The 26213-nt window shown below is 37.7% G+C and overlaps 1 protein-coding gene across 1 annotated transcript in view; it reads left to right on the top strand.

Annotated features, from left to right (window-relative positions):
• ANO2 (anoctamin 2) overlaps positions 1-26213 on the top strand; it is a 182092-nt gene that overhangs the window by 79497 nt on the left and 76382 nt on the right. Inside the window, exon 14 of the mRNA XM_061357995.1 lies at positions 9410-9493. Coding sequence (XP_061213979.1) covers positions 9410-9493 — 84 coding nt within the window. The remainder of the gene's footprint in view (positions 1-9409; positions 9494-26213) is intronic.

Here is a 26213-nt window from a genome sequence, read left to right as displayed (position 1 = left end):
GAGCTGAGAAATACATTGTGAGAATTGTATGGAAATAAATGTCTTCAGTGTAATTTTTGTGGACTCTTGACTGTAAAGTTTTCAGTAAAATTAGTGTCTTTAAACACACTGTGTCAAATCTTTTGGTTCAAAAGTGTCACACGAGAGATTAATTTAGTTCCCTTATTTGTAAATATCTTGGCAACAACAGTCTGAGAAAGCAGACTCCCTAAGGCTTGCATGCATATTTGACTGTGCAGACTGGCAGCTGTACAGACTTAGAACATTTGCTTTTGTAGATGTGAAATCCACAAAAATAATAGGGAGCTTTGGGTACTAACTGTTAAATAGGCAATTATGTAGAAAAGCAATTGAGTGACTGATAACTAAATGACAGGGGGAAAGAAGCAATCCAGACCAGAATCGTGAAAACCTTGGAAATACCATGAGTACCTAAGAAATACACCATGCATATACCGTGCAAGAAAAAGCCTTGGAAATACCATACATAAAGCATACAATGTGACATGCCAGATGTGTGTTTGTATAACCTGATCAAACAGGTTAACATTTGTTCATTTTTCAGGTTGTGTAATAAGGATATAGATATCAATAAAGCAGGGGTACATGTGGAAGAATCCATACGTTCTTCTACTTGTGAAGGAGCTGATGAAGAAATACTAAGGCGACTCTAATTAATGATGTGGGAAGTAGAAATTATTGGTCTCCCATGAATCTTCAGAAATTGTATTTCTACGACCCAGGATGCTCTTGCTTTAGGTGGAAGAGATTTTGCCCCATTTTGCCAAAGTCTTGTGTTAACTGAAATTGAAATGCAATTATAAAAGATGAAATCTTAGAATGCAGACCAGAACTTGGAAGAATAAATGGACAGAAAGTCCACACTAACTGAAATGCCAGCAAGTGGGGTTCTTGTCCAAATAGTCATGCTGTTACACTGTTTCAATACAACAGGGAGGAACTTGAGTGTCTGTCTTCATTAGAAACATGTTTGGTAAGTTGCAATATTAATTTAAAATTCTGTGCTCTGCAAAATGCTGGGAAACTTTTTTTTGCAAACTCCGATTCCCAAAGTCTTGTTCCTCCCTTTGCTATCTGATACCTTAACCCCCCCCCCCAACCAAACAAAAAAACAAAAACAAAAACAGAAAACATACAAGCAAACACCCAACCAACAAAATATTGAACCCTGTGGATAATTGCTGAGTTAAGATAAAATAGTAAAGAAGGTAGACTGGTAAGACAGAATTAAATAGCAAGCAGAGTTGGTGACATTAAATATGTTTGCAGATGCGTTCCATTCCTCCTGGTTTGAGCTTGGTTTAACTTGGTCTTCTCTACTACATTTTAAAATTGATTGTGATTAGCTAACTTGATGTTTCCACCTTGTTTTCCACCTTGCAAATTATAGGAGCAGACTCCTTTTCTGAAGTTCTAGTAGTGTCTATTAACACTGGCGGTCTAGACATTTTTGTTTGTTTAAAAAATGGAGGCCTGTCTTTAATAAAATAACTGTCTATCCATAGCTTAGTCCTCTTGGGAAAAAAAAGGTCAGTAATGGTAAAAGGGGAATGCGTAGCTACAATATTTTATGTTTTCTCAAATCTGTCCTTTCAATCCTCATTACATTCTCAGATTTGTTGTGCCCTTGAGACCTTCATTTTGGTTATTTTCCCCAGGTGCATTGTCTCACATTTTTTCCATGCCTATTCTGATTGTCCTGTTGGGTCCACGTTTCCAAATATTTTCTATTTCTTTGTATGTTTTTTAGAGTCTTTTCTTGGGTTTCATCACTCCTTCCAATGAAACTTCTGTCACCTTCATTAAATTCCTGTTAGCATTATTTATATAATTAATGAAGCCCCAATCTTCTGAACAAGCCCTTTCAACATTAGATTTAAGTGCTATGTTTAGAAGGATGAGAGTTTTATTAGGATGACTTGGAGAGTTTGAAAAATGGATATTATCCCTCAGGCCTTAGAGGAAACAATTTAATACCAGCTGTTGCTCCATTAAAAAATTACATGTAAAGGCACACTTTAAGCATATTTTAATTTGTAAACTATAAGAACTAAAGCATGTGATAATTTTTTTCTTGCCAAGAAGTTGGTGAAAATACATTGTTACCTTTTCTTCATCCCATCTCTGTCGATCCAGAGATGTGCCATAATATGCTGGGGCTTTAGCTGATTTTTCTCTTTTATTATTTCTTCTACCAGACATATTAACATGATTTTGTTTTCTTTCTTTTATTCCTTTCCCATTATGTTTACTTCCTGTGTCTATTCCAGGATTAATTTTCTGTAAAACTCAAAGATGTCGTGGATTTGTTTCTCTTTTTTCTAAAATTCATGTTTCTTTTGGCTAAAGTGATTATCTATGGATTTATTTGCCTCAGTTTATAAATTAAAAGGTTGTGTTTGTTTTGTTTGTTTGGTTTTTAAATATAGAATCACAGAATAGTTAAGGTTGGAAAGGACATTAAGATCATGTAGTTCCAACGCCCCTGCCAAGGGTAGGGACACCTTACACTAAACCATCTCACCCAAGGCTCTGTCCAACCTTTCCTTGAACAGTGTCACTGATGGAGCATTCACAACCTCCCTGGGCAACCTATTCCAGTGCCTCAGCACCCTAACAGGAAAGAATTTCTTCCTTATATCCAATCTAAACTTCCCCTCTTTAAGTTTTAACCCATTACCCCTTGTCCTATCACTACAGTCCCTAATGAAGAGTCCCTCCCCAGCATCTTTATAAGCCCCCTTCAGATACTGGAAGGCTGCTCTGAGGTCTCCACGCAGCCTTCTCTTCTCCAGGCTCAACAGACCCAACTTTCTCAGCCTGTCTTCATACAGGAGGTGCTCCAGCCCCCTGATCATCCTCGTGGCCCTCCTCTGGACTTGTTCCAACAGTTCCATGTCCTTTTTATGTTGAGGACACCAGAACTGCACACAATACTCCAAGTGAGGTCTCAGGAGAGCAGAATAGAGGGGCAGGATCACCTCCTTTGACCTGCTGGTCACACTCCTTTTGATGTAGCCCAGGATACAGGTGGCTTTCTGGGCTGCGAACACACACTGAAGCCGGTTTATGTTAAGTTTCTTATCAACCAACACCCCCAACTCTTTGCGTGCAGGTGTCCAGCCAGTTCTTTATCCACTGAGTGTTTTATCCATCAAATTGATGTCTCTTCAATTTAGAGACAAGGATGTCGTGTGGGACAGTGTCAAACGCTTTGCACAAATCCAGGTAGATGATGTCAGCTGCTCTACCGCTGTCCATCTTTTCTGTAGCCCCATCATAGAAGGTACACAGGAACCTGCTCAGGCAGGATTTCCCCTTAGTGAAGCCATACTGGCTGTCACCAAGCACCTTGTTGATTTTCATGTGCCTTAGCATGCCTCCCAGGAGAATCTGCTCCAAGATTTTGCCAGGCACAGAGGTGAGACTGACTGGTCTGTAATTCCCTGCATCATCCATTTTCCCCTTGAAAATGGGGGTTATATTTCCCTTTTTCCAGTCATTGGGAACTTCACCTGACTGCCATGATTTTTCAAATATGATGGCCAGTGGCTGAGCAACTTCATTCGCCAGCTCCTTCAGGACCCTGGATGGATTTCATCAGGTCCCAGGGACTTGTTCAGGTTCTTAAGATGGTCTCAAACCAGATCCAATATATTGGCAATGTTGTTCTCTGAAGTCTCTGTTTGGAAGATCTTGTCTCACAAGGTGAAGCTGAATAAAATGTTTCAACAGTTCACTGATACCACGAGGTAGAGATCCCCTCCTTACTTGTATACTTTTCAATTCTAGTGTCTCACCCGATACCTGAACCTACTGACTAAACTTGTGGAGAAGTTATTCCAGAAATAAAGTGGACAGTGTCTGTGGTGGAGGAGACCAATTAATCAGATATGTTTTCACATAGTACCATCAGGGCATTGGGCAGTGAAAGAGAAGAATGTGTGAGTTAGGAAGTCCGTCTTAGCAATGACAAGTCATTAAATCATCTTCTCTGTAGCGTGCAACTTCATTTATAGATTGCAGCTGCATAGCAGTTTAAGCCAAGCTATCTCCACACTACCATGGTGCTACTGTCTCAGCCATGCAATCTTATTCTTTCTTTTACAGGCATGCTAGAAATCACACAGCTGAGTGGTGAACAGTTCAGACAGCTGATACAGCTGAAGGGTAGCTGGGTCTATGATGGGTAGGAGTTCTTATCCTGATCATGTCATGCAGCTGCATATGCGCTGGTCTTGTGGTAAGGACAGAAATGGAAATGTGTGGCTTGTATAAGGTGAAATTGAGTCTGTGAATATGGCAGCCCAGGCTTGGATAGGCTTATGCTGCAGTGAAACTCAAGCCAAAAACCTCAAGCTTCAAGCATAAAAGCTTGTGACTACAATTCAAACTACAAATTCAACATTCGTATTTGCTTCAAGTAAGGTATATTCATTGACATGCCTGGCTGTAAATCCAGTCATCCAGATATTTATGGGAAACAATTAAAGAGGCCCTGGTGTGGCTGAAACAAATTAATAAAGGCTGAACAAATATTTATGAACAAAGAGGTTGTTCAGTTTAGCTAATCTATCTGTATTTCTTCACATTAGAGGGGAAACAATGCTCTAATCTGGATCATGGATTAACTTGCAAAATTCACAAAGGTTTGGAAAGAGAGTGGTTGGTCAGAATATAGATCTTCTGGAACCAGATAATTCTAGGTATTATAAAGCTTTTGTTATCTTGCCTCTGATATATGTGATTTAAGATGTTTTAGGAAGTGTATCTAAGAATGATACATAGAGTCCCGTTGCTTTTACCTAGTAAGGCAGATTGCCTGTAAGCCATAGATTCCAGGTGCACAGAGGCTGAAATGAAAAAAACTCCATGGAAATAAAAAATCCATAACTATCATAAATAGTGCTGGGAAATACTATTTCATAAACAAAAATCACTTAAAAACCTGAGGCCATATTTCAGAATTTAGTTTTGCAGGTAATCCTCCAAAGCACTCCTACTTAACACTCCTACTTTTCTTGCTCAATGTGAACAAACAAAGGCATTATATCTACCTATTTATCCATACAGCAAATACATTTCCTTAACAGACCTTATGGGTTCTTTTGTTTTATCTACTTCAGATTTACGTTGCTTTAGAATACCTTTTATAGCCAACTTCCTCTCTTGTACAGTGGCTTTTGTCTTTTAACATTCCTGAACTTGAAACAGCATTTAACTTATTCAAGCTTATGTTTTAATTTTGCATAAATCAAACAAGTGCAAGTGATCTGGGTTTAAAAGACGGTGAACATCTACCAGTGATCCCTTCATATGTGCTGAGATATAAAAGTGCTTTTCCTTGGATGAGCATCTCATTACTAGGAAAATCTACACAGATCACTGGTGTGAATGACACTCTCTTCCGTAGACTTCTCCTCCACTACCCACTGTTGCCAGCTCATAAGAAATAATTAAGAAATAATGTATTGTAATAATTAACTATCTATCTTGCATCAGAGAACAGCTGGGCTGTCCATTCCAAGTTTCCATCTTGAGTTGGATCAGGAGTTGGGTCGTTCCAGCTCATTTGTTCTCATTTGTGGAAACCTACCTTCCTACCAGTGCCCATTGCTTTGCTGTTCTGCTTGTGTTCAGCATATTAGAACAAGGCTGCTCAATGAATTTGCAGCATTTCTTTGACTTTCCATAAAGTGTAGAAATGAAGCAGCATGATGGATTAATTTTTGCTTACAACTACTTTGGTCTGTTAACTTGGGATATATTCTAAGGTTCTAATTTTTCCTTTGCAATCATAGAATAGTAAGGGTTGGATAGGACTTAAAGATCATCCAGTTCCAAGTCCCCTGCCATGGGCAGAGACGCCTCACACTAGACCATGTCACCCAAGGCCTGTCCAGCCTAGCCTTGAACACTGCAAGGAATGAGCATTTATCACTTCTTTGGGCAAATCCAGACGTGTTTGCCATGCATGCTTTATAAAATTCCATAATCAGTCTCTTCCTAAATCAAAGAAAAATTAAGGAGAGATAAGCTTGCATTATATATTTTTATCAAACTGGATCATTACCTACACAGCCTTAATATGTAATGTATAATGGATACACATGTTGTGTGTTTGAGGCAAATCTGGGAGAACATTCTCAGGGAAAACTCCCACTGACGTCAATATGAGTTTTGTCTAAGTAAAAAAATCATGATTTGGCTCTTTGTTTTCAGGATGGGAATTATCGTTTTCTACTCTAAACACTCATTTGGCCTCAAAGTACCTTGGCTCACATGGTTTTCAATAAGTGTCTGGCAGCTGTACTGGCAAGCTTCCAAAATTGTGGGATTCATATTTATCCCTACATGGACATTTGGTCTTCGAGTCATCACAACTATTTCTAGCTTATTGTTATAAGTGTTGAACTCTTCCCATTTTCAGACAAAGAATTGTTTCTAAATCACACTGTCTTTACAGCAGAGTGAAATTGTTCCTTTACATCCATGTATCAAGGATCAAGTACCTCTAAATCTGTATTGTAAAGAAATGTTTCATGAAATATACTCAGAAAAGGAATATATAGATAAATATGTTCCAGGAGGCACTGTTTTTTTCAGTCAAGGGTAAGATGACTTGGCAGATTCAGTGAAGACAGATCAACTAATTTCCCAATCCAGATGCAGGTACATGAAATGGAGTTAAAAGGACATTGAAATGTCTTACTAAGAAAACTAAACGTAACTTGAGCAAATTTGAACACAATATGCACTCAAAGCAAAACTATCAATAGCAAAAATGTAACTTACAGTACAATGCTTTGCTTGGCATTTTATTTTCTCACAGTGTTTCTTTCAAGCCAATTTTCAAAAGTTGCTCTGACCTCTGGCAGCTGCTTCTGGTGTCCCAGAATGCTTTGCTTAGCAGAAAATGAGAAAAAAGGAAGAAAGCCAATTCAGCTCTGCAGGTGCTCCCATAGTGTGATTTGATCTCAGTTTCTTACAGCTTAATTTATCTCATTTCCCTACTTTCATCAGGCTGTCTCCTCTCATGTAGCCAGCCATGCCTGATGCCTTCATCCTGTAAGTCTAAAGACATTTCTTCCATTTGACCTTAGTACCTTATTTAAGGAAACATGATACAAATTAATGCAGATCAACAAGCTAGTGAAAACTTAAAAAAAATAATATTGAGATATAGGCATTGACTACAGCATCTTTAAACACTTATTGTTGTATTGTTGCAGTGTTGAATTGTACCTTTGTCTTTCCTTTCCTCATCCTACTCACCACCATTTTTTGCTGCTAATGAACTTTCGTAATGTCAGAGATTACTCATGCCTCATTATTTCTTGGAGTTCCACATACACACGTAGCACTTTTGTAAGTAATAACGACAGCGACCCTTGTGACAAGAAGTGCTATAATGCTTTCTGAACTTCATTCATTGTGGTATTGATTTTTATGTGAGGCATGAGTAATGTAAAAGAACTCTGTGATGCAAATAGTGTCACACTTGCACCCTCAGAACATGTTTTATTAATTTGAATAGTACAAGAAATTGCAAGGGTAAAACAAACTGTCATGCTAGCAGTTTTATTATATTTGCTTGGTGTAGCATTGTAGTGCAAGTTTCAGAGATATATTGGTACCTGAGCTTTAGCAAAAAAATGTTCCCTCAAGCCTCCCATGTTAGTACCAGACTCCATGGGAGCAATGGAATGCACATACAATTTCTGTGTCTGTCTTTAGGGACAACATACATGTGACTTGTTCATAGAGTTCAAAAAGAAAAATATTCATTTAGAGCAGTTATTTAAATGCTAGTGTGCTCACATACCTATTTAACGTTACATGAAAATCTCATTATCAGGATAAAAAAATAAATTGGAATTCTCACTATGTCTGTGCACTAGTGTGCAACAGAAAATACTCAGGATGGTGTCTGGTGTAGTGAAAATGTTACATAGAACAGAAAATGAACAGCGCATGTATCACCCAAGGAAGACTCCTATAACTCATTTTATTGTCCATAAGGATTAATTACTTTAAAAAAAAAATTTTATATTATTTTTGTTGACATCATATTCATTTGAAAGGGTTAGTAAGTCAGTTTACTGAGTGGACTCATAAGCATATGTTCCAATTATAGTAAGTGTGGATGGTATGACCAATGCTGTAGGAATAGCCTTTTTGTGGGAGGCATAAAATCCAAATTCCAGGCTCTTAATGAATCCAGAACTTGGTAGAATGAGGAGACACATATAATTTGTCTTTTTTTATGAGCTGCTCTCTTAAAAATCTTGATAGGTTTGTGCTACCATGTTTAATTTATGTTCTAATTCGGAAAAGAAAAATATAATTTGCAAGGAAACCTTGAAAGGTTATCAAATTGGGAAGCCAGGCCAGATCCAAAAGAGGCAAGGCAGACACAGCTCCATGCCCCCGGGTCCAACCTGTAGTTAGGCTAAGCATTTATTCCCAGTAGACATGTGCACGCACATATACACCACATGCATATGTTGCCAGCTACACAGACACATGCAGGAGGCACAGAAACACAGACAGCACAACCTCCTTATCCTGCACGGGATGGAGGTCTGTTGGTGAGAGCATATATATATATACACATCTGCACAATGCAAGCCCCTCCAGCAGCTGGGCTCCCTCAGCCTCCCCAGTTGCTGGCACCCAGAGGTACAAGCCCTCAATGCTAATGCCTTTCTCTACTTGCTTAGTCACATATGCATCCTGCTCTACCAGAGCTGGCTGGGACTTCCCTGGTCCCTCAGCAGCTGGTCATGGGCTTGAAAACACACACACAGACACATACATACACACTTCAGTGGGTCACACTCCTAAGAGACCCACAGACCTTGTGGTCTGTTTGGCGATTGGCTCCCCTCATCCTCCTGATAGCCAACCCCACTATGGTCTTACCTTTAGAGACTTCCTTAGTTACTGGCAACTTCACCTACTTGCTAACTACTCCAGCTTTATCTCCACTAGCACTTATATACTCTCCACTAGCACTTATATACTCAGCTTCACACCTGTACTTGCTCCAGTGACTGATGGTCAGACCCCATACAGACCAGCAAGCTATTGAGATGTGACCAGTCATTTTTATCCCTTTATCCCTCTGTTTTTCCACAGATGTTCCTCCCCAAGTGATCTAGATCCCTCCATTCTCCAATTTTATTTCCTCCCCTAAGGAGGACTAGTAAGTACTGTGCAACCCACAAACACTTTTTCCCTGCATCCTGTAATGTCTAAAAGGTGTTGTGGTGTTGAATCATCTTGATGGCTTATATAATGAATAAATGATCAGAACTCTTTTTTTTCCCCTTCTTCTTTTCTCTTGATAATAATCACCTATTTCATTGTTTTTTGTCTTTTTCAGGAGCATCCCAGACCAGAGTATGAAATCAAACTACTACAGAAAAAGCTGAAAAATAAAAACATTGCAACAGAAAATTCAAATGAAGTAAGGTGCAACTTATTCTTTTTACTTGTGCTGGATGTGAGTTTCATTATACTGTGATTGTCTTTGATTGATAGCTTGCAAAAGGTACTTTTTGGTTCTCCTTTTTAGCTTTATAAGTTGCTTGCTAGGGGTCTGGTGTTATGCAGCCCTGCAGTGCCATTGAAAGGCTTTTTTCACTTTGTTAGCTCTGGAAAGTAAAGCAATTTGTACTGGAATGTGGTTGACAGTTCATTCAGGATCTAATCTGTGGAGTGGTGAATATTTAGGAAGATAATATCACCACAGGGATTCATTGTTATGACCTAGAATTTCAGAACTTTTTTAACAGTAAAGAAAACTGCTTTTATTGTAGTGATTTCCTGTTCATAGGTAACAATGGCATCTTTAGTCATGCTGCAGTTACACATTTGTGACGTTGTGATGGTGCTTCCAGTATAAATGGAAAAATAATATCTGGTTTATCATTTTAGATTGAACTGTGTTTAGGTTTTTCTACGAATATTTCAAACCTAAGAACAAGCGTTTCTTTTTTTTTCTCCCAGTATGGGTTGAGGTCTATTTCCTAAGCACTCGTAAGTTCCTGTAGACTTGGTCCGTTAGGCCTGGTTAACCACTGCTTATTCCCTGCATGTCACATGCACTAGCAAAGCCAAAGTATTCTAAAACCATGTCCAGTTTCCAGGTAGGAGGAAACAGTTTAGTTTGGTTAAACGTTGAGAGTATCTGAAGTGGAAAATACTCCAGTTTTCAGGTCTGGTCCAATGAATTTGCTGCTGCAATTTATGAAAGAACTTAACTATCCCTTTCTTCTGCTGATGACCATCAAGATTGTGAAGTGTTTCCAGTGAATCTTTCATCTCAGTGTGACTGCCTTTCACCTGCTGAGCCCAAACAAACTCCACAGATAACAATAGAAAGACTTTCAGTTACTTCAATGGGCTTCGGATCTTGTCCAACATGAGCAGGGACTCTTACATAGTAGTATGTAGAGGTCTTCCCTTACACATTAAAGAGCACTCTAGGCCTTCGAAATGAGGGATCAAAGGCTGTGAAAGATGGATAAAGCAGCTGACGCTGTTCAAGTTTTTCTAACTTAAGTGAAATTGAGAAACAAGTCAGCAATTAATGCTGTAGAACACTAGACTTCTGTAGTCATGAGGCAGTTAAGTGATTACCTTGCTTATATGAAACAGAAATTGTAGCATTGAAAGTTAGAAATTAATGTAAAAGAAAGCTATGAAAATTATGTGCAAAAAGAAAATGAGGAAGAATTAAAGATCAAGCACTATAAACGTGGGAATAAACACTTTCAGACACTGAGAAGGGAAAGGCTTTCCTAGAGTATTGTTTTCTCCAATTACTGCTTGTGCCCATGTGAATGGAAAAGTAACACTCAGAAAGAAAATGTTTACTTCATGTTTTTGGGACATCTGAATGCTGACTTTCTCCAATGTCCTAAAAGGAGACAAAATCCTGTTTTGGAAATTGATATAGGCATTTTGATCTGAAAAAAATCCTGATTTTCATTAATACTTAATTCGAAAGTAATTTTGGAAACAAAAAATAGGTAATTATTTCTTTATATAGTCATTAAAGTATTTTCTGGTCACGTTTGCCAGAGTCATCTCAATCTATTTATAAACTTCATTAAGAATTAAATTACTTTGACATTTGCCGTCTTACAGTTACTCAAAGAGAGCAGTTATTCATATGGCAGAAGGTTTCATTTGGGTTAAGGTAAAATTCAAATAAATGCATTCATCTTACAATTTACTGTCTACCATCTGAATTACTGAAATATATTCCAAATATCTGAGCAGGTTTCCGTTAGTCAACATTTTGCTTACTAATTCTGTTGCAATCACTTTTTTTTTTTTTTTTTGGTCTCAAAATCTTTCCAGCAAATATCACATTAGTCTGGGTTTGGAAGACGTGTTGTGCAGTGGTTTGTACCTCAATTGTACCTCAACATTATAAGGGTAATATTTGTGTGTGAACTCTTGAAAAGGAAACAGACCGTTTCTTTTATTGAGTTGTTGTGTTGAATGTTAACTGTGGAAATGTACCATTATGTTTGTCTTTGGAAGATCCTGCACAATTAGACATTAAAAGTGAATATTTAAGACTGAAATAGTTCTTCTGACTAATTTTTAGAAGTTTTGGTCTTTTTCCTCCTTCAGATGGCTATATGTTATACTCATTACAAGATCATTAGCTCAGAAGTTTTGCATGGCAGCTTGATACTTAGGCACACGTTTCTGTGAAGTCTCTGGCTCAGTACTTCTGTCTTGTTGGGTGGAAGCCAGTGGACAGGACTTTGTCATATTAATAGTGCAGATCTAGTGTTTGGGCAGGCATCAAAGTAGAGGTCTCTCTGTAGTTAAAGATTCAGTTCTCCTAATTTCTTGGGTTTGTATGAATACACAGATTCCTGTGAGGTCTCAGTCTCACCGTATCTTGGTTGACAGTCTAATGTCATGGTACAAGCCTGTGAAGTTTTTGCCTGAATATTTTTAGCTAACTAGTATAACTTAGTGGCGTATCTTTTGGCTGTAGCTGGTCAACAACTGTACTTTGCTGTGTTGATATCAAAGGACAGGCTCTGGCATCACTGCGTAAAACTTCTCATTACTTATCTAACATGAAGTCAGAAGTCTCTAGTTGAGCAGCTGTGGCTTGTTGGGATAGAAATGATGCCAAAGCTGTGGCTATTGTGAGAATGCTTACTTAGAGCTTGCTTAAAGGCATATATTTCTATAAGATAACTGGCTTTTTTCCAGTATGTTAATTCCTCTGTTCCGGTGAGGATGTGATTAGCTTTATGGCAAGAAACCTAGCTTTTATGTGGTAAACTCTGTGTACAGTGCATTTTTCTTTTTTACTTGCCTTACTCCAACAAGGAGTTCCTGTGAAGATAATTGGGTTATTTTTTAAATGAAGGGCTAAGGGTTTGGTTATAGGCTAGTTTTGCGATTGCAGAAGAAAATTGACACCACTGACATATTCTCTTAGATGATAACTTGGGAATACCTGTTAAGAGGAAACGTACTTTAACATACATTTTCCCCTGTCTGCTGTTGAAATCATTAACTTTAATGAGTGTGGAAGATGCCCAGCACCTGTCAGGGCCAGTAAACATATGAGTCACTCTACTCAGGCAACAAATTCCAAATCAACTTGATGAGACTGGCAATAGAAAGCATTGCAGATCTAATGTATTACTTGCCAGATGGGGTTTGTGTTATAGAAGATAGCTCTCATACACATTCTACTTGGGGTATTTATGCTACTGTAATAAGCAAAGAACAAAAGTTCAGCCTACACCACCCTGAGTGGTCCAAGCTGGTTTTATAAATATTTTATTGGTTATTTTGAGAGTGGGAAAGAAACTGTGTGGCCTCTGAGCCCTTCACAAAAGACTGGTGTGAAGTTACTCTTACAATAACACCCTATGGTTCTAGTATTTCAGAAGAGGATTCATTTAAAGCTAAAGGAGTTGAAACATATACATGAAATGCCTCAGGTTAGGTAGGGTATGCATAAGCAGACAGACCTTATGAATGATGACATTCATTTAAAAAAAAATGACAAGTTCCACGGGAATGATTCAGGAAACCTCCAGTGATCTAACTTATAATCAGTAGCACTATCTGATTCTTTAGAGTCATCTAAATAAAGGCTTGCAATGTAGAGCTTCTTGATTCATGCACATTAATAAGCTTCTTTGTCCTTATAGCAGAGATGAAGCCTTACGTGTGCATGCATGAATGCATGTGTCTGATAATACATTCATACAAATATGGCAGGTGCTTTTTTTTTAATAAAAAGTTGATTTTTTTTTTGTTCTTCTTGCTTGCTACACTATAACACTGAAGATGTGGATAGAAATATTTAACAAATAGTGTAAAGTTGCTGTGTCTGCAGAATGTTAACTAAAAAAGGTGTTGGATATTTTAATCTTCTGATAAGTTGTTCCTCTGTCTGTACAATACTAATGTTCTCAATGGAAATACATACAGGTCAGGAAATGAAAATTGGTCTTGTGCCTGAAAACATGCAGATGGGGCTAGATCTAACTCTCACTGGAGCTGATGGAAATAAAGACTTCCAGTCATCTCTGGGAGAGCTGGATCAGGCCCTGACTCCTTTTCATTAAATGTCCAGCTGATCTGGCAAGCATGATGCAACATCATATATATTCTTATCTTTCCTATTTGGCAGGAAACCGAATAACTCATTCTACATATTTCTGAAGGAAAATATTCTTTGTAGAAAAAAATGTTTTGTCTCTTGGCTCATATACTCACTTGGAGTAAACCCTGGGAATAATAGAATCTGGCATTATATCTTGCCTTTAATTCATTTTAAATATGCAAGTGGCAAAATAAGTTATTTAAATTGTTCATTCAGCTGGTAATGGAAAGAAAACAGAAATATTTCTTACTGAATCACTGTTTCAGTTGATGACTGAATTAAAGTAAGATAAAGAGGAAGATCTCTAGTGTAAAGATGAAACAAGAAAATATAAAATAAAATTGTATATTGCTGATCAATACTTTATATATACGCTTTTAAATTTCAGCACTGTGAAACATGAAGTAGTAATTCTTGCTACTGGTTGGTTCCTTACCCAGTATTTCAGAAGTAAGTCTCCCACAAGGCCTGAAAAACACTTCAGATGTTGGAGTCCACCTCTTTATTAAGCAAGTCCTTGATAAGATTAACTAACAAAAAAATATATCAGTTTTTAATATATATTAGCTGTAATTCTATAGAAGAAACTAAGATAATTGGTTATAAACACTAATTTGAATAATCAGAACTGTGAGAGAACTATGAATAAACCCAGGGTTCCTTACTCTCTAAAACTGAGATAATTTTTTAGCATTTATTAGATCGTATTATTAACGTGATAAACCCAGAAATTTTGATAGAGTATTTCTTAAGTTGGCCAAAGTCTTTCCATCCTCTTTCGCTACTTTACTTTGACAATTGACTGCACATGCCTATGAAATAGTAAGAGGAGTATGTAATAACTGATGTTTTTTCTTTTCAATTTATTCTTTGCATCATTAGCTTTTTAAATTAAAAAGAAAACTGAAGATAAATGGGGACACTAAGATGGATAATGTTGGAGAGAGAGATCTCATTCTCTTTACTGTAACAATATTTGGCCGTCTAATTGGATCAAGTCACATTTGAAGGGTAAAGCATAGAATGGTTTGGGTTGGAAGGGACTTTAAAGATCCTCTATTTTCACGACACCATTCTATGGGCAGGGACACATTCCACTAGACCAGGTTGCTCAAAGCCCCATTCAACCTGGCCTTGAACACTGCCAGGGATGAGATATCCTGTTCCAAAGTCTCTCCACCCTCACAGTGAAGAATTTTTCATAGTAAGGAATGTTATAATTTTGATTATTTTAATGTTTGAGTTCTGGGTTACACCAGTTTTATACTAGAGTATTCATAAGCAGAATTTAGGTCTTTAAAAGACTGCTGACATAGTCTTTCAGTGTGTTCTTATATAGATTTGTGGCTTCTTTGAATGTGGGATATATGATGTGTACTCAAACTTCTCTTCCCTATTGTCTTGGACTTTGGTTATATTTTTATGGAATAGTGTAAAAAATGCTAAAAACGTCCTACTTACCCGTATGTCTCTGAGAATCTCAGTTGTTTTTTCTCATTTTTTTAATCAAATAAATGAATTCTGCATATAACCACATTCTGTGCTCTGTTATTCAGAATTTTATTCCAGTCAGCCTTCAGAAGGAGGTAGCTCTTCCAATACTCTTGATATGAAAAAAAAAAAGAGAAAAGCTTACAAATAAACTCATAGAATAATATAAGTTGGAAAGGCCTTCAGGACTTTATCTAGTCCAAAATTCTTCCCAAAAGAGTGTCAGCTATGTTATCAAAACAGGTTGGCCACGGTATTATGCAGTCAGGTCTTGAAAACCTCCAAGGATGGAAATGGTAAAAATCTCTGAACACTGCCTGAGTGTCCTTATGGTGTACAAGCTTCTCATTATACCCAGCCTAAACATCTCTTTTTTTCAGCTTAAGCCCATTGCCCCTCATCCTCCCAGCACACACCACTGAGAAGAGCCTTGCTCTGGCTTCCTGATGACCTCCTTAAACAGGCTAAGCAAGCCTTGTTCCTCAGCCTTTCTTCATGGGACAAGTGATTCAAGGCTCTGTGCTAGACTCACATAAGTTGTTTACTTTTTCCTAAATTGATGAGGAAGCATTTCATCACCTCCTCTGAGTCCTTCTTTAAAGATGTTAACAGGGAGTCCTAATATTGACTCCCACAGTACTCCAGCTGTTACAGGTCTCCATGTAGAGCATGATTCATTAGCTAATACCCTCTGAGCAAGTCCATCAAGCTTTTATGTTGCTGAACTCAAAGCAAATGGCATTGACAAGCCTCCTCTTGTCCACAGGTCTAGTCATTTTTACACAGCAATCAGGTTGGTATGCGTGATTCACTTTTGATAAATCCATAATGCCTGTTTGCAATCACCTACTTTATATGCTCAGAAAAGTGTTTCAAAGCCACCTTCCAAGAGACCAGTGCAAGGGTGGCTCCTTGATTATCCTTTTATGCTTTCTGTAAAGATGGGTACAAGATAGTTCTTTCACTGGTTGTCAGGACCCTTTCCTGATCTCACTGTCCTTTCAGAGGCGATAGAGATCAGCCCTGCAATAACATCAGCCTGCTCCCCTAGCTTCCATTCCTTTTCTTCAAAGTTACAGGTAAACAAAATCGCTGCTTATCTTTTCTAAAGGAATAAATCATCACTGTTTTGCCTAGACAACAATGTGATGTTCAACTAAGAATACTGGATGCTATTTTATTCAACTGTTGGAGACTGAACAGGGCAGATTTTAAGAAAAAGGTATCTTATCCTTGTGAGAGTTCTTCTGCCAAAATAAAAATTAGTGATCTTTTTCAGAGGAAAGCTTTGAACGCAGAAACAAGAGAAATCAGGGGTGCTGTTTGTTTGTCTTATTTGTGCTACATACTAAGAATTTGGCTCAAAAAAGCCTCTTTTCTAGGACAGTATTATAGCTTGCACTGTTTAATCATGTAACTGAGACTTAAGTATATGATTAAAGTTAAGCACATGCCTCAACATCCTGAATTTGGTTAGAATTAAGTGCTTTTTTGAATTCAGGCCTAAGCTTCTTATTGACAACACTAGAGATGATGCAGGTCTCTTTCCTGTTAAACTGAATGGGAAGACTCATTCCTACAGATTCTCTTCATCAGTACTTGAAATTTAGTGTTCTGTCTGAGTAAGTAATAAAGTATTAGTCCTTAAGTCTGCAGTTACTACAGATGACTTACTATCTCACTGTACCCGGTCAAAGACTATAATAATAGGTTAGGTGGTTACAGAAAAGTCTCAGGTGAAAAACTAAATCTCCAGAAGTCTGCTGTGTTTTAATTTAATGCAGATACCTGAACTAGAAAACTACAGTATTTTCCCTTTCCTGTGTGCTGGTGAGAAACTGCTGTATCTTGGAGTATATTGTCTACCTTCTGTTGAGAATATTTATAGGGTAGATTTTAAACTATTTATCTCCAAGGTCAAAACAGAAGCCCAGATTTGGGACAAAATGTATACAGATTGGCTGTGGAAACAAAAGTCAGTTAAGATAGTTGCCAAGAAGTTTTTATTTGATGCATACTGCAATCCTGTCTGCAATTTTAAAGAAATAAACTGCATTTACATTAAATTCCTTTGGGCATCCAACGCATGAAGATTGAAATTCCACATACTCCAAGCTTAAAAAGCTAAAGAAGTCAGTTTGAACTGCTCAACTTTTGCAGCTCTTACCATGCTTCATTGAAAAACACTGGCCCACTGATTTTCTGATTTTTACAATTCTCTTAATTTAGGGATAAGATGGCATTGAGTTTAGAAGCTTGTTCATACCATGGAATTTGATGCAATAGATAAACTTGAATGCTTACCAAATTATTCAAGTCAACTTTTTCTCCTATTGATGTCATCTGGGTAGAATTTAATGAGAGTAGACTTCTAATTATTAATACCCGATGTCAGATTCATTGCTTCTTCAAATCTCTATTGTTCATTTAGTTGAAATATAAAGCTTGTTTGCGTGCAAGGACTAATGTAACAACTTCCAATGCCATACTACAATTCTAGCCTCGAAGACTGATGCATAGCTAAGGATATAAATAAAGATGGAATTCCCTTTTTAAACAGGGAAAATAAACGCCTAGTGCACCTTCTTTTCCATTAAGGATTCCACTTAAATATGACGAAGTGGTATACCTTTACTATTATTTTAGCTATCCCTTTGTAGGTAAGCACAACTATTTAAAATTTAGTCCTTCACATGGTTGTCTTCTATTGTTAAAGTTCCGTGAAATCAAGCAAGAAAATCAAAGGGGGACTTTAAAAAGCTTTTACCACTGTCTGATACCAAAGTGCAAGAACAGTTTTAAAGATCTGCTGTCCTTGCCCTGATTGCCAGCTTTAGCTAAAAACTTATGATTAAAATTAGTCATGTTTAAAATGTCCACTTTTATAGCTGTCCAGGGATTTTCACCTCCCCTAAAACCTCTCTCCCTCCCAAACAACAGTGAAGATCATCTTGATGGGTTTAAAATGGGACGGTCCTTTGAAAATCAGTCTAACCTACTGTAATATTTAAAAATATTTAATATCTCAGATTCCTTTGTTTTACAAATACTGTAACAAAAATACAGCTTCAGCTCTGTCTTCCTCTTGATGCATTACAACACCTATCTTTAGTTAGGTGTTTTTTTTGGGGGGGGGGGTTCTTCTTTCTTTTTTCTTTTTTTTTTCTTTTCAGGGTCCATCCTGTGAATTAACTTTTTGCATCTGTTTCAGCCTCTTCTGTCACACCTTCACTGCTTGGCTTCAGCCCTTCCCTTCTTCCCTCCAGTTCCTGTTTTCTGCAGCTCCTAATCATGGCCTCATCTAACCCTATTCTTCTCCTCCCCCAGATCCTTTTCTTCTACTCCACCTCTAAAAATGTGTCTTTATTTTTCCATCCTCATTTTGCATCTCATAGCTTCACATCACTACCTATACTTTCTGTCTGTCATCTTTTCCTCAGTAAGGACAAACAGTATAGCAGGTAGAATGTCCATGTCAGTGAAGAAGGAAGAGATCCCTACTTTATGGGGCAATCACTGACTATCAGTTCTAAGTTGAGAGACAGCTTAGTGAAAGCTTAGAGTTTAAATTTGAAATATGTACTCAGTTGTCAGCTTTGATTAACTGAACATTTAAGCAACCTAAAATCAAAAGTAGAGAATCTTCACAAGAGAAGGAAGGTCAGATTTAACTGTGTGCTGTTAATTTTAAATCAACAGAAAGGAAAGAAAGTGCTTGAATGGCATGCGTTAGGCAGTCCTGTGGCTGTGTTCATTTTTTGATAGGGTCTAGTTTGACTCAGGAGACTGAAGACTAGCTGTGGACTGTTCACAGAGATGCCTTAGTATGTCCATTGCCTTCTCTAAAGCTGAGGATGGTGATGGTAAAATTATACTAAAGTTCTTGTAGAGGATAATCAGCCTATCTGTGATTTCCCTAGAATGGGTAAGTTAACAGACTCTTACTGGTTTAATGTGTAATCCAACAAAAAACTGAGGAAAAGTTTAGTAAAGTTTCTCTGATTCATAATGCAGCATACTGTTAGCATGTCAGGTTTAAGATGTTCTCAAACACACTATGTAAGAGCATTCTTCTACTTGAATTTGTTGTGAGACAGATATTCATCAGTACTATTATTTTGCTTGTTGTCCTTCTCTATGCCACATTGGGACAATGAGAACATATGCTAGTTTATTAATCCTTTCAGATGATTGCTAACACAGAAAACTGGTTTGTCTGATGGATATCTTTTAAAGACTATGCAAACCAACATTCTTTATATGGAAAGATTCTTTGTCTCTATGAACAAAACTGTCCCTGAATAACAAGAAAATTGAAACTAATCTGATCAATTGGGGCATTATTTAAAGTGGAAAGACTATCAAATTCAGACATGAGGAATGGATGTTCTTAATTTGTCGATAAAGCAAACAGGAGTTTTAAGGAACTTTTATTTCTATAACATTGAACTTAAAAATATTATTGGATTTGTTGGGGTTTTGGTTATTTTTGTTCACTAGGTCAATTGTCAGCTAACTACTACATACACAGCAAAGTGAATGATGTTTATGGCAGTATCCTTATAATCTTGTGAGTCATAGCACCAGGCATTATGAAGCAAAACAACAAAACTCTAGGTAACAATGTTTCAGATGTATCTCTTGAAGCAGTCTACTATTCAGAAAACAATACTGCCTGCAAATATGACATACTCATTCAGAAAAGATAGTATGTAAATAGGTTTGGGGTTTTTTTTTACTGCACTGAGGTACTCTTTCGGAAATGAAAGTTAATTAGCGAAGTTTGCTGGATTGAAGAGCTCTGGGAGTTGAACATGGAAGAGGCTTGATATTGTGAGTATGCATCCAGAGCATGCATGAAAAAACTAATGGGAAAGGACTCTGGCCATAATTAATCACCTCAAAAAAAGATATCAGATGCTAGAAGACAGCTCACTATTACAAACAAAGTATTTCTGTAGGTGTAAAACTGAAATAAAAAGTTGCAAAAAAAAAAATAAATTCTGAACGAGGTTTTTAAAAGAAATGTTAAAACCACTGAAAGGTCTTTAAGCATACTGATAAAAAAACCTAAAAAACCCCATGAAATAGATCACGCATCTATGGAGTAAAAATGGGATTCTAATTGCCAAAGACAATACTTTTTTCTCTAGTAAGCTGATGATTTTAACACAATAGACAAAGGCAGGAAATCTAGTTGGAAAAACAGAATGGGAAGATATCAGCTGTATAATCTGTATTTAAATTTGCACCAGCACAGACTAGGGAATGACTGACTGCAAAACAGTTTTGCTAAAAGAGGACTTGGGTGCTCTGGTGAGCAAGTTGAACACGAGCCAGCAATGTGCCTATGTAGCAATGGCCCACATTCTCTTTGTATGCATTACAAAGTGTGTTGTCAGCAGACTGAGAGAGGGCAACATTCCTCTTTACTCAGCTGTGGTGATAACCACTGTTGGAGTGCTGTTCCCAGTTTTGCATCTCCCTGTACAAGAGGAATATGGGCATACTGGAGTGAATCCAGTGAAGAGGTGCTAAACTGATTAAAGTATTGGAGCATCAGGCACACCTCTGTATGAGCCTTTGAGAGGCTGAGGGGTGAGATTATTTAACCTCAGGAAGAAAATCACCAATGTGTTCAAAAACCTGAATGAGAGGGATTAAGGCAGATGGGACCAAGCTCATCTCATGGATATCCAGTGGAAGGCAAGAGATAATGGGCACCAACTGAAATACAGGAAGTTCCATTAAACAGAAAAAAAACCACCCCTCTTACTGTGGCTGGTCAAACACTGGAACAGGTGACCAGATTTTGTGGAGTCTCCTTCCCTGAACTGGACAAAAGCCTGAGAAACCTGTTGTAGCTGACTGCTCCAAGCAGGGTATTGGACTAAGTTGATCTCCAGAGGTCCCTTCCAAATCCAGCTGTTGTGCAATTCTGTGAAATCCAGGAAACAAATGATCCAAGCAAGTGCAGACAAATTGGTTTCGCCACAATAGGCACATTTTGAAAAAAAAATGTAATTTGAGCTTTAGTAGAAATACTTGAGAAATTGGTCAAAATGTAGTGTGGGTTTCCTAATGGCAAATTAATAACCACTTAAATTGGTGTCTTTTTTTAACAATATAATTGATTCCCTAAGGAAGTGAAATATAAAGTACTTCAGTAAACCCACATAGTGTTATGCCACAAGGGGAATATCACATATTTGATAGGTTATAGATCAATATATTTCACTGGAATTGACTGGAAAAACAAGTACTGGAATTTTTATTACAAAGAAAAAAATAGTCTGGTTTTAGAATGGTTAATTTGGCAATGCAACTACAGTGCCTTCGAGCTGCTGCTGTTCGGTGCTTCATGCCTGTTCTTACCTGCTGTCCTTCATGGGATGATTTCCATCACACCTATTTTTAATTTTTTTTAAATGAACAAACCTTAGAGCACAGTGTGCCGTAAGGAGGGCAGGTGCTCATGAGTCCAAGGAGAGAAAAGTGTATCTCTCTATGGGTACCTGAAGAAGGGGTGTCCTACATGCTGCATGCCTTCCTGCTCTTGTTTCTGGTAGATGCCAAGGGGCTCATTGCATATCATTAACAATTCAGGGCTAAAGGAAATGATCTCATTGTTTTTAAAGTTTACAGAACTACCTGTGAAAAGACGGGATTAGAACTCAGGCCATGTCCTTGTGGTCTTCTCTAGTTTATGTTATTGATTTTTCATGGATTGCATTTCAGTGGGCGTACCATAGGACTTTTTTCCCCTTTATCAGAGTTGTCCCTTCTGACCCTAATATTTCTTCCTCCCTTCCCACTACCACCCCCTCTCCCCTTCAATCTGCTTTTCCATACAACCCTGCAGCTGAGTCTTTCTAAGTGTATGGCACCTCTTCTTTTGCTTTCTGTGCTTCATCTTTCCATGTGTTTAGGTGTATACCTGTTGATCCATCCAGGTGAAACTATATAAACTATCAGGCTGTGTAGCTGAAAAGGTGTCATTCCAAATTTGTCTGTATGAACTTCACAAATTTCCCCTCCTCTGAATCCATAAAGGGACTTAAAGGTGCTATTCAAGCCAGAATTCTCTGAATAGATTTTTTGGAATTCACAATTCTTTAATATCCATATTTTTAACTTTAATGTACTTTTTGATGTAATTCATTGTACAGACACATAGAAGTTGCTTATATGGAACAATCTCTGTCTTAATAATACATGTGCTGAATCTTCTACTGCCTAATTCTTATAAAGCATAAGTTCACCTTAACTCTTTCTTTACCGTTGCTGCAACATAGGCTGGTACTAGACTGTGTTTACCATGTGTCTTTTAACAGTGTGAGACACAACTTTTTTATTTCATAAAATTTATAATAGCTGCAAACTAGAAAGCAGAAATGAGACTAAAAAAAATGCAGTTCTAGCTCGTCTGCTGATGAAAAATTAAGCTACCATTGCAATTCCAATACAGCTATTTGAAGTTCCAATTATTTCAATAGTATTTAAAATGTTTGACCAAAGCTTTTTGTTCTTAAGACATTACCAAATATTAAGTAACATGTTGGTTCCTTCTACTCTGCTAGATCCTAGTGTCAGTAGAAATAGGAGTCTTGGAATAGTTTGTGTAGGCTTGAATTGCTAGAGCTGAACTTTTAATTCCCTGATAAATTTTAACAGCACTGATTGTACCTGCTCGGTCGTACTGTTTTAAACAAATGCATAATTCACATTCTTGTTTTTTGCTAGTGGCCAAATAAACACTTCATTGAAATATTGTTTTCAAAATCTGTGTCTCACAGAAGGTTACAATTTCAGTGTAGCACTACCTTTCATTAAGGGCTCAATTGTATAATTATGAGTGAAGTGTTTTAACATTAACTGACGAGTTTAGAGGCACAACTTATATCCTTGCTTTGAAGGAATTCTGAACATCCTGCTGCCTCACTCTTGAATCAGTTATGACTGAGTTTTGGGGCAATCATTGCAGGAAGCAAAGCTAATGGGGTGTGGTGTTTAAATGAATTTCAATTATATGTGCAGCTGCATTGCCTACAATGTTAGCTGGACTGATGTGATGAGTCATTTCTATTTGTCTAAATATTGTAGGGTTTGGAAGCAGTAGTTGTGACATCCTAGAAGGGTAAGGCAGAAAGGACTTTGGTGGTTGAATTGTTAGTGGTACACAACTATTCTAACTGATATTCACATAAAGATATGACCAAAAGGGTACTGGGCATTAACATAGCTTTCATGCTTCTTAACTGTTCAACAGAGCCATCAGGATAGTTAAGAAACTGCTGGCTATTGGCAAGGAGAACTATCATCTTTCATATGATACCTAATGGCAAGACCATTTGAATGGGAAAGGGGTCATCCAAATTCCTTCAGAAGTGTTTGGTAGGGAAAATGACCATACTGAGTTGAGGAGACTGCTTTAAACCGCTGGATAGCTTCTGGTGAAAGTATAGGAGGTAGAAATTTCAGGTAAGCAAAGTAAGACCCAGCCAGCCAGATGAAACCTAAACAAGAAACGCTGGGAAGCCTACCCTGAAAACCTGAAGCATACCATATTTACAGCAAGAAAATCTCTCCAGGTTTCTCTGTTTGCTCCTGGAGCTTTATACAGACATGGTACTCTTCTACATGTAGTCAAGCTAAATGTGAAACAGCCCTTAGGAGTGTCTCAGTGCAATAATTTAGCAGCATGCAATGAAACTCACTAAGGGTTATGCTCTATTTCAACTGAAAAATAATTGGAGTCCATACAGCATGCCAAAGCATTTCACTGCCAAGCCAGCCAAGTGTGCTGGCTGCAGTTTTATAAGGAAAAGAAACCATGAGTCACTCACTACCAGATGCACTGTGCTGATGCTGGTGGAACCCAGGTATTCGGCAGAGATGGCTGCTAAGATATGATGGCACATTCCTCCTAGTCTCGGAGGGTCTACATTTGAGCTGTTCTCAGGGAGAGATGCTGCTCATGATCCACAAGTTTGAGGTGTAACACTCTAATCCCAGCTGTCGGGAATGCAGGCCAGAGGGTAAATTGAATTCAATTAGTTTTAATTTTATGTATGTCTATGTTTTCAAAAGGGCTTAATAACTGATAGCTCCCACTGAGAGTAAAAGCTGTTGGGAGTTGAGCACTTTTGAACATCTGGCCAGCTGTGCCTTTTCAAAAAGCATCTCTAAATTTTTCTTTTGCAACAACTGAAACAGTGAGGTCTTCTCAAAAATTTGGACTTGAGAGGCAACATCTGGAGCAGGACCATTTTTAGGGTGACTTGGCCTTTTTTTTTTTACTGGCTGGTGATTATGGATGGTCCCGTAAGATGGAGATGTACCCACATCATAGCCAGGATCTAGAGCCGTTGGGAAAAGGTGGTTGGGATACTTCCCGAGATGAAGTATCAGCTCTCCTGTGCCCATAGGTAAGTGTGATGTTCACACCGTACATAGACAGCCTTAATGTATCCCTTCCAGACATATATTGGGGTTCTGTTATATCCACTGAGAACATACAGATAAACTGTGGGACTGAGTGCTGATCTCTATAGAAACAAAAGGAGGAAGGAAATCTATACTATCTCTCTGCCCTAGATGTCTCATAAAGGGAAGAGCAAATTATTTCCTTTAAGAGATAATTTAGGGAACATTGCCTGAAGAGCTATTCTTTGACTATCCATAACCTAGGGAGCAAGCAGCAAATATTAACACTCCACCCAAGCCTGTAGAAATCTAGGGGTCTAATGTGAGATGCGGCCCTGCATTACTAGCTATGATTGATAGATTTTTGTTTGTTTGTTTGTTTTTACCTCTTACGTTAAGTGTTTGATAGATAGAAATTGCAAGTGCTCAAAGTGAGTATTTGTTTTTTAAAAATACTGCCCCAGGCTAAATGTTCTGTTAGTTTCAACATGAGTATAGTTATCAGTTGAAAACTGAGTTAACAAAGAGAATGCAGCTATGATTAAACCAGCTGAGTACCATGTAAGTCATTCTGGTGAGACAGAGTGACAAAATGGATTATCTATCCAACAAGAGGCAGATATGAATGAATGACAAGGTACTACTGGGAAACACCTGGAGTTTAAAATGTTCCCTTGTCTTGTCAAGTTTGTGATAGGTGTTGTGTCCCAGATGGGAATTACGAATTCAGGAAGCATCATGCTATCTAGATGCACTGCTATCTACTGCAACAATAGTATGAAAATACCTAGGAATGAGACATAACACTTCTTACTCTCTGCTCTTCTTTTGTCTGTGTTTATACGTCTTTTCTTGGATCTTCTAGGAATATGGTGCTGTAGATAGCTAAAGAGAATACAGATTTAAAAAGAATACTTCTGTAATTATGCTCTTCAGTCTCGACCTTCTTTCTTGACTATGTTTGCAGGGAGAATACTTCACATTTTAAATGCAGTCTTCTGTGTGGATTTGCCTTAGTGATGTTTCCTGAGAGAGGGATTTATAAATATTTTTTTTTTAATGGAATAGTGTCAAGTATATTCTTCCTGCCTCCCAGCTACTGTGCTGTCCTTCAAAAGCATAGACAGAATCAGGAAATATGTAGTCTATGCTTCGAAAAAAGGAAAGAACGCTGTCTAAATGCAGAAAAAAAAAAAAAGCAATAATGCCATTCCAGGCATCCATTGCACAATTGTTTCTTTATCACAACATGACAGTATTATCTAAACAAGATTCTGGAGAAAGAAAAGATTACATGGGAAAAGAACTGTAGCAAGTACTTACTGTCTGTCCAGTAGACAATTGTCATCAAAAATTACTCAGGTTACAGGGTTTTTTATTTTTATTATTTAACTTACTTTACTTATTGGATTGTTGCTATTGTTCACCTGGAAAAGCTGTCATTTTTTTTGCTTACTTGTCTAGGTGGGTATAATTTCTTTATTTTCTGTCCATTTCTTTCAGATTTCATGCTATGTAAGAATTATAACCCCATAACTCTTAAGGGCTTTATCGTCCCAGTGTTTCTTTTGGGAGGAGTTCAAAACAAAATATAGATCTTCAGATGCAG

The sequence above is a fragment of the Neopsephotus bourkii genome, unplaced genomic scaffold, assembly GCF_033783945.1.
Source record: "Neopsephotus bourkii isolate Nb327-2 ecotype Australia unplaced genomic scaffold, CSIRO-AGI_Nbou_v1 NB_107, whole genome shotgun sequence".
NCBI lineage: Eukaryota > Metazoa > Chordata > Aves > Psittaciformes > Psittacidae > Neopsephotus > Neopsephotus bourkii.
This window is presented reverse-complemented; position numbering and strand designations above follow the sequence as displayed.